The sequence below is a fragment of the Corythoichthys intestinalis genome, chromosome 17 (genome assembly GCF_030265065.1).
Source record: "Corythoichthys intestinalis isolate RoL2023-P3 chromosome 17, ASM3026506v1, whole genome shotgun sequence".
Taxonomy (NCBI): domain Eukaryota; kingdom Metazoa; phylum Chordata; class Actinopteri; order Syngnathiformes; family Syngnathidae; genus Corythoichthys; species Corythoichthys intestinalis.
The window spans coordinates 45,339,143-45,348,831 of NC_080411.1; the positions used below are offsets into that span (position 1 = coordinate 45,339,143).

Consider the following 9,689-nt stretch of genomic DNA (forward strand, 5'->3'; position numbering starts at 1 on the left):
CTTTGTCTTTGTCGTCCTTTAAGGTGAAATGATCCCACACAGCTGACATTTTTACCGGTAAAGTCTCTCGGTAAATTGGGAGACGGTAATGTAGTGTGTTGAAGGTGTGCCGTAAAATACGGACCGGACTTTAGGGAAACCGAAGCAAAAACTGGAATGGATTATGTAAATCGATGCGCTGGAAAACCCAGACCGGACTTTCTAAAAAACTGGATCGGAAGTCTGGATCGGAATTTTTCCATGTCGGCCGTTCCGATACCGATGCACATTTTTTTGCCCATATCGGCGTCCAATCCGATCCAAATATCGGATCGGGACATCTCTATTAGTTACTAGCCACGTGCCTCAGTACTTTTAATATGCAGTTATTAAACTGCTCTTGAAAAAATATTACTCTTGATCCTGATATCTTGGCCAATTATAGACCTATCTCTAATCTAGCCTTTCTCTCCAAAGTCCTTGAAAGAGTGGTAATTAAACAACTCTGTCAGCACCTACAGGACAATAGTTTATTTGAGCATTTCCAGTCTGGCTTTCGAGCTCATCATAGCACTGAAACTGCATTAGTCAAAGTAACTAACGACTTGTTACTAGCCGCTGACAATGGATTAGTGTCGATCCTGGTTCTGTTGGACCTGAGTGCAGCCTTTGACACAATCGACCATACAGTCTAATTGCCGAGACTAGAATGAGACATAGGCATTAGAGGAGCAGCCCTCTGCTGGTTTAAATCATATTTATCTAATAGGTAGCAGTTTGTCAATGTAAACCAGCAATCATCACCGTACAGTAAAGTCAGTTATTGTGTGCCGCAAGGGTCGGTCCTCGGGCCCATCTTGTTTACGCTGTATATGCTTCCTTTAGGCAATATCATCAGAAAACATGCATTTACTTTCATTGTTACGCTGACGACACACAACTGTATTTATCAATTAAACCTGAGCAGATCAGGCAAGTGGATAAACTAAGCACCTGCGTCCGAGATATAAATAACTGGATGAGCACTAATTATCTTCTACTTAACCCTGAAAAGACAGAAGTCCTTATAATAGGCCCAAAAAGTGTGAGAGACTCTTTAACTGGCCAGATAGTCACTCTGGACAATGTAAGTGTAGCCTCCAGCACCACAGTTAAAAATCTAGGAGTTGTATTTGACCCAGACTTATCGTTTAAAGCTCATATTAAACAAACCTGCAGAACGGCCATTTTTCACCTGCGCAACATAGCTAAAATTAGAAATATTTGATCTAAAAACGATGCAGAAAAATTAATTCACGTGTTCGGCTAGTCCAGAACACAGCAGCAAGACTTTTAACAGGAACTAATAGAAGAGAGCACATCACCCCTGTGCCCCTGGCCCTTCACTGGCTTCCAGTCGAGTTTAGAATTAAATTTAAAATCCTCCTTCTTACATTTAAGACCATTAATGGGTTGGGGCCATCTAATCTCACCGATGCTCTGGTTCCATACCGCCCCAACAGAACACTCCTTTCTCAGAATGCAGGTCTACTGGTAGTTCCCAGGGTTTTCTAAAAGTACAATGGGAGCTAGAGCCTTTAGCCACCAAGCTCCTGTTTTATGGAATCAGCTTCCAGCTAGTATTAAAGAAGCCAAGACAGTCTGTACATTTAGGTTTAGACTAAAAATGTTCCTATTCAACAAAGCTTATGGTCTGGCTAGTTGAAATCGACTCACTAGACTCACAGTTCAGTCTAAGCTGCACTAGAAGCTATAATGCTGGGGGAAGTACAGCAGCTGAGTCCTAACTCCCTTTTCTCACTCTACCTACCACTTGTCTTACTTTATTTCTATTATCTAATTTTAATATTTAGTTGACTAGTCTCTTCATCACTAGTCACCCGGTGTCCCCTGGGGAGGGGCTATTTTTCAGCTGCAGCCTCCTGACTATACGGACCCCTGGCTGGATGGACATCCTCGTTGCCACCCCCGTCTCATCTGGCTCTCTGGACCTATGGACCTCTTCTTGTTCCCTTACTCTATTGCATCATCTCCGTCTGCTAATTCCCATTAGCAGTCCTGGTGCATCCTGTCTATACGTCCTGGGAGTGGATCTCTCCTGACTGTGGTACTCCCCAAGGTTTCTCATGTTCTCCCAAAGAGTTTTTGGAGTTTTTCCTTGCCGACATGGAGGGTCTAAGGATGGGGGATGCCCAGGACTTGAACTTTATTTATTTCGTCTTTATTTATTTCATCTGCTGTTTCTGACTGTGTATCATATTGCCTCTGCAAAGACCTTTGAGACAACCTTGTTGTGATGTAGGGCTATACAAATAAAATTGAATTGAATTTTAAAGCGTGTTCAGTGGATTATGACCTGTGGTTACCTGAGGGTGGCGCTGTGTTGTTAATACTTATCTAACCCCTCAATCTTTTTGATGACGAGCACCATGGTATCTTTCTGAGCTCCATTCAGCTTAATAAAGACCTTGCAGTTTGCAGTCCACGTTGAATTTTTCTTTGTCTTCTCAAGACTCGTGCTCTTCTGGCAATGTCCACATTTTTTCTTTGTGAAGTGCTCGTTCACATTGACATTTGTTCCTTTGAGCATTTTTCCTTGTTTGAGCAACGCATTTTTGAACTTCCTGTTGATAAAGCGGATTATGATCACCAGTTTAGCATAATTTCTTCTTCTGGAGACAGGATGACAGGCCTCGATCTCAGATCGACTGATGGCGATCCCTTTGTTGGGGAAGAAGGCGATCACCTGTTGCTCCAGTGATTCTGCCTCGCTCTTGGTTGGTTCTCCCCAGTTCGCAGCAGCTTGCTTCTGGTGTCACGGCGCGGGCGTATGAACGAGGCCTGATCTCCAACCCGCTCACGATGGCATCGTTCATGCGGGAATATTGCTTGAGATCATCCAAGCGGCTCTCTAGTAGGGAAATTTTCTGATCCTTCTCCTTTGTTTGTCTTTGCAACTATTTTATGTTGCCCATGAGTTCCAGTATTTGCTTCTGTTGAGCTGATATAGTGGTGACTTTGTGGGTTAAAAAGCTCAGCGATTTCTGGATTTCCATCACCTCTGCGTTTGAGTGATCCCCACCTAGTTTTGCCTTATACACAGGGGTGCACAAGTGTTCCGCATGCGCGCATGCGTACTGGATGTAGACAAATGCGCTGGCCCTCAACGGCTTCCATACGCTTTTGCGTACCGATGGCTGACCACTGTATTTGCGGCGGACACGAGAAAATAACTTCTCAAATGTCGAAGAGGCAGGCCACACTAGCCACGTTTACATGCTGACTTTTATTCATACCGATTCAAATAATTCCGAATGGAAATTTCACATCAGCTGTTTACATGCCACTTCATCTATTCCGATCCAGCGTTTACATGTGACTGCCTTTATTCCGAAAGGACGTTTGACAACTGCCGTCTGACATGCGCAGATTAATCAAAACAAAGCGTCACGTTGCAAAACATGGAGATCGATCGTCAGATCAGCTGCTGTTTTAACTTTTCGAGTGGAAACAAAACTTCAGAATGATACGCCGTTCATTTAAAAAGTTGTGTGGGTGCGCTGTGCATGTGCTTGGAAGCCATGTTGCAAGTGACGTTACTTACGTCACCAAGGGACGTCACCACGTCAGTACGGAGCATGCGCAGAAAGAACGCAACTAGACACCATTCCGCTTCCCTGTTTACATGATATAATTTTACTTCTAATCGGTTTGGGAAAAGGAATATTCCACCCCTGTGAATCGGAATGAAATTCCATTCGGTTTGGGCCTAATCATTCCGAATGAGGTGTTTATATGGAACACATTTATTTGGTTTGAACAAATATTCCGATTGTAATTGGAATATTTGGCTCCATGTAAACGTGGCAACTGAGTAATTACTTCCGTGTTCCCCCACCCCCGTCAAAAGACAGACAGACGACAGAGACGTCACCGGAGCTACCGAAAAAAAGGACTTTCGCTGAAAAGTGGCTACAGGAGGTACCATGGCTAGAAGCAAATGCTGCTCGCACGGAAATGCGGTACAAAATGTGCCGTGAGAATCCCAATGTCGCCGATAAGAGCAGCGCATTTTATGTAGGGTCAAAGAATTTCAGCCATCCAAACTTTGAAAAGCACGAAAAAAACAGAGAGCATGTGGCAATTAAGCAAACTATCGATGTCAGACATGACCCCACTCGCCCTATGGACAAGTGGCGGAATAGGACGGAATAAAGGTAATGAACAGCGACATGCACTGACAAACGTGTTTTTGCTCGCATTTTACAAAGCTAAACATGCACGTTCAATGAGGTCCTATGAGGAGGACATCCCACTTTTAAAAAGGCTTGGAGTTAATGTGGGAGCCGCATAACGCCCTTTATTTTGAATTGGTGCTTTTATGTTTATTTCTTTACATTTCACTTCAAAGTAATGCCAATTTTGTTGTGCCAGTTGATGTTAATCAAGTATTAATTGTTAATATAATTAATTAAAGTTAATTGGCTCTAAGTAAAGCTTGTCAGGCGGGTTGGCTCTCAAGCTCAATGAGGACCAAGTCACATCTCCAGGTCCTCCTCTGAGAACCTGGGCGAAAAAATTATGTGCACCCCTGCTTATACACCATGTCAGTAGTTGTTGCTTAGCTGTTAGCTTAATCAGTTGTTTGCAGACGGCCACGGTGTAGTTTCGCAGGTAAATCTACTGAACAGACAAGCGTTGATCTTTCATGACCAAAATGCCACTCAAAGGTCTGCCAGTTGTGTTAACCGTATCAGAAAATCATTGGTTCTCCTTGAGTAATTTTAGATTCCGATTCACGCTGAGTCCACACGGTTCTCACACACCGTGCAACCAGTTTGGCATCTTGAGCAGGAAGGCATTTTTTTAAAGTAGATCAAATCATGTGAGCTAAAAATAGACTTTTTTGAGACCTTTGAAAAAACGGTTTCGGACACCCGTACTGGTACATATTGAATAACAAACACTTCAAATAACATTTTGCAACAGAAAATTTATTGGAATCAACAAACGGGATATAATTGGGAAATTTTGAAGCAAGGGAAGTATTTTTTTGTCTTTCCAAATAAAAACAACAACTAGATCTTTAAGAGGAAGTCCCCCCATCATTGTAATTTCATAGTCAGCAGGAGTAAAGACTACCCATCTGTAGTAATCAAGGGGCCATACTCGGATGACGCCAACACCTTCATCTCTGCTGTGCTTCTTGAAGTCACGCACAGAGAAGCCATTGTGATATCATCCTCTTCATTTTTTCCTCGCGCACAACTGATGCTCAGGGGCTGAAACTGTCTGTCATCCTCTGTGGTCCGTGTCCCAACAGGCTGACATTTTTCCAAACCGCCGTCCAACATTAATATGTTGCAGTCTTTGTCGTTGTGTATCCTTTGTGCGATGTCTTCTGTAGACGTATTCAGGGGTAATGTTTAAAAGCACTTCCATTTGTAAAATGAGGAGCAGAAATGTCACGTCTGTATTGCTTGCCACCATGTTTTACAATGGCATAATACCACACAAAAAATGGCGATGGCGCGCTCCATAACGTCACTTCTTTGGCTACAATTGTGATACGGCGGCCCAGTCTATTCTACTGTAGATTGTTAAATTACACGGCTACCTAACCTGTGTTAAAAAAAAAAAAAAATCTTCGAAGAAGAGGTAGATTAGTGAAGTAGTAGTAGTAGTACATGTCGTATTGACAAAATCTGTTTTTCAATCCGTGTGCCAGGACACACTCGTGTGCTGTAAATGATCGTCAGGTGTGCCGCGAGAAATTATCCAAAATGGCTTTAAAAAATAATAATCATAAAAAATAATATTAACATTATCACAGTGGCCCTGCAATTTTTTGTTTCGCAAATAAGCGGCGCTGTTGTTTTGCTAAAGTTAATTGAATTTTTACCAGATGCACAACTTATTATTTTTGGTGTGCATTATTTTTGTTTTCCTGTTGTCATTGTGCCATTTTTGATAGCATATTGTTGATAATAATTTGTTTAGAGGTTAAATTAAAATGTTGAAATCCATCAGTTTAATTACATTGAGCACACGTCCAATTAGGTCGCTTCCTGTTTTCCACTAAGGCAGTGCTTCTCAATTATTTTCTGTTATGCCCCCCACAGGAAGACGTAAAGGTTCCGCGCTCCACCCCCCAACTCTCTGCCGCCACTGTAAATATACTGTATTATCATTTGTATATAAAATTCTTCTTATTATAAGTATTACATTTACTTTTTTGGAACGTTTGATACTGAAAATGAAATTTTAATTAAATCAATAAATAATAATGAATTCAAATTGATTACCAACATTAACTCATTAGGATAATATGCCAAACAATTAGACCGAAAAAAACAAAACAAAATTAATGGAACAAAAACGACCGTGTCATTGGATGGAGGGACAGTTTTTATTTTAGCTGCAGGCAGTATCAGCTCCTTTGTTATGGTGTGGGGTTATTTTGCACTGAGCAACTAGGTATGCCACGTTAAATGATGCTGACAGTGCTTGCTGGTTTACTTATTCAACACTGACAAAATGGGAGGATTGTTGGCAATATTCAGCACGTTTTCGCTGAAAAAAATAATTCCTTCTGTCTGCTGCGAACATTTTTAGGCAAAGTAAACAGACTGGTCTTTACTCGTCTCCCACTGTACTAAAAGTCAAAGCCAAATGCTACAGACGCTTCGTCATATTTCCTTGTCTTAGCTTGTCATGCTCTTTGCTGTGTGCTCTTGTTTGGTTAAAAAAAAAAACTGCGCACACGTTGAAAATTAAGGCGGCACTGCCACAGCAAAAAAGTAGGTTCCCCAAGGTCACATGCGCCACCCCCAGCATCGCTCTGTGCCCCCCTGGGGGGGCCCGCCCCACTATTTGAGAAGTACTGCACTAAGGTAACAACAGTAGTAGTAGTAGCAATAACAGTAGCATAAGCAGCTCGACCTCGGCGAATTTTTAATTTTTAAAAAAAATATTTTTTCACCCGCGGCTACATATTGTAAACCCTTTAGCTTCAATCTGGAGAATGTTGCACTGGTATTGCTCCAAAATAAATAGTTTAAAACACCTCCGTCTACATCTGCCTGCGATGGTTGTGCCGTTGACGTGAGGAAGCTATCGGCTTAGCTACTGTAATGAAGGGGGATGAAGCTTTTGTAAAAGGTCAAATGGGTCCAACACAAGTGCTTCAAACTGAAAAGAAGCAATTTAATCAGGTGGAAATATGTGTTTTTATGTTCATCCAACAAAGCATTTACTTTTACATAATTTGTCTTCTTGTGTCTTGCAGGTTTCAGAAAACATCTTGGTCCTGAGCGGGAGGAGTCAGAGTCTCCCAGCGTTAAAGAGGAAGTTGAGCACCCTCAAATGAAACAGGAAGAGCCGGAGCACAATCAACAGCTAAAGAGAGAAGAGCAACTTCTATTCAAAAAGGAAATGGTAGAACTACCATACGTTAAAGCGAAGGACGATATCACCAGGTCGACTGGCGAGCCCTTGAAGAGTGAAGAGGGTCTGAGTGAGACCAACAGCTCAACAGAAGAATTGCAAGCGGACAGTTTCGTCACTCCACTATCAGACAGCGAAGACACCACGTCACACTCACCTTACAGTGATGATGAAGGTCATAAGAAAGATCACAATGACAACAAACTCTGCAAATGCTCTCAGTGTAGGAAAACCTTTAGTAATAATTATACTTATCGTAGGCACTCATGTGGCCAAAGATTCACTGAAAGACAGCAACTTAAAAGAGACACAAGAACCCACACTGGAGAAAAACCTTTTTCCTGCTCCGTTTGTGGCCAAAGATTCCGTCGCAAGAGCTACCTAAAAACACACACGAGTACCCACACTGGTGAAAAGCCTTTTGTTTGCTCAGTTTGTGGTCAAAGATTCAGTCGCAAGAGCAGCTTAAAGATACACACAAGAACCCACACTGGTGAAAACCCATTTTCCTGCTCCGTTTGTGGTCAAGGATTCCCTCGAAAGCAAAGCTTACAAATACACGGAAGAACCCACACTGGAGAAAAACCATTTTCCTGCTTAGTTTGTGGCCAAAGATTCAGTTGCAAGAGCAATTTAAAAACACACACAAGAACCCACACTGGTGAAAAACCTTTTGTCTGCTCAGTTTGTTGCCTAAGATTCCCACAGAAGGCGTGCTTAAATCGTCATACAAGAACCCACACCGGCGAAAAACCTTTTTCATGCTCATTTTGTGGCCAAGGATTCGGTTGCAAGAGCACCTTAAAAATACACACAAGAACCCACACTGGCGAAAAACCTTTTTCCTGCTCAGTTTGTGGTCAAGGATTCACTCAAAAGCAAACCTTACAAAGACACGAAAGAACTCACACTGGAGAAAAACCTTTTGTCTGCTCAGTTTGTGGTCAAAGATTCAGTCTCAAAAGCACCTTGAAAATACACACAAGCAACCACATTGAAGAAAAACCTTTTTCCTGCTCAGTTTGTGGACAAGGATTCACACAAAAGAAAACCTTACAAAGACACAAAATAACCCACACTGGAGAAAAACCTTTTTCCTGCTCAGTTTGTGACCGAAGATTCTCTAATAAGGCAAACTTGAAAATGCACACCATAACCCACACTGGAGCAAAGCCTTTTTACTGCTCAGTTTGTGGCCAAGGGTTCACTCGGAAGGATCGGATTAAGAGACACGTGTGTGTTGATGTGAGAACCAGTGGCCAATGACTGTTTTGCCTGTCATTCATGCTGGCTTCATCAGATGTTGCACGCAGGACGATTAAATTCTGTAGAACTTCCGCAAATTCTATTAAGGATTCCCACTTTTGATGCCTTACATGTGCTTTGTCCAATCCTTGTATGATATGCATCCACATTTACAATTTCAACAATTCAAAATCATTGATAAGTAATGTCATTGAATAAATATGGGAATGATGATACAGTGTTCAATATGGCAAAACATTCAAAAATAACTGGCTTTGTCTTAGAACAAGCCTGCATGTATGAAAGATTTTACTGTTCATGTTGTTGTGCCACCTTTCGTCACTGCATTTAGAAGTACTTTTTATATTTGATCCGAGGGTTAGAGTTAGGTAGATATTATGCAGTGAAGTTATTTGGTTAACACTATACAACTTTAACTGCTAATTTACCAGGGATAGAACAATTCACTTAAACTCATGACCAGACAAGTTAAATAATAACTAAGTTAAAGAATAACTAAGATAACTAATCATTAAGAGAGTGCCAGAAGTGTGCAAAAAAGTAATAAGAGCAAAGAGTGAATACTTTGAAGAAAGAATTATAGATTTCACTATCAGTTGACAGGAAACAGGGCGCAGGGCCGCGCTGTAGGGGGCCTAATTTCCTAAATTTTAAATTCAAATATTTTCAAAACCAAAGCCATTAGCTACCTAAAACCAAAACAGGCACCTTCCCTTAGGCATATATGAGTCTCCATGAGCAGTGGCATCAAAAAATTTAAAGTCGCTAAAACAAAACTTAAAATGGCAATAAAATTCTCAGTCTGAGAATTCTTTTTTTTTGGGGGGGGGGGGGGGGGGGGCTATTAAAAACCACTGAAATGCTGAGAAAACTGCTTTTGGCACAGTTATTCCTATATCATAAACAAATGACGTATTTTCATTTAAAATTGTTTTTTTTTTGTCATGGTTTGCAAAATAAAAATTAACAAAAACAGCAGTAACCCCAACCTCCATCTC

General features: G+C 41.4%; 1 protein-coding gene across 1 annotated transcript in view; it reads left to right on the forward strand.

The window, feature by feature from the left end:
• LOC130906040 (gastrula zinc finger protein XlCGF26.1-like) overlaps positions 1-9,362 on the forward strand; it is a 35,814-nt gene extending 26,452 nt beyond the window's left edge. The window contains exon 3 of the mRNA XM_057819922.1: positions 7,268-9,362. Within this exon, the coding sequence (XP_057675905.1) occupies positions 7,268-8,691 (1,424 nt within the window). The 3' untranslated portion in view covers positions 8,692-9,362. The remainder of the gene's footprint in view (positions 1-7,267) is intronic.
• The last annotated feature ends 327 nt before the right edge of the window (positions 9,363-9,689 follow it).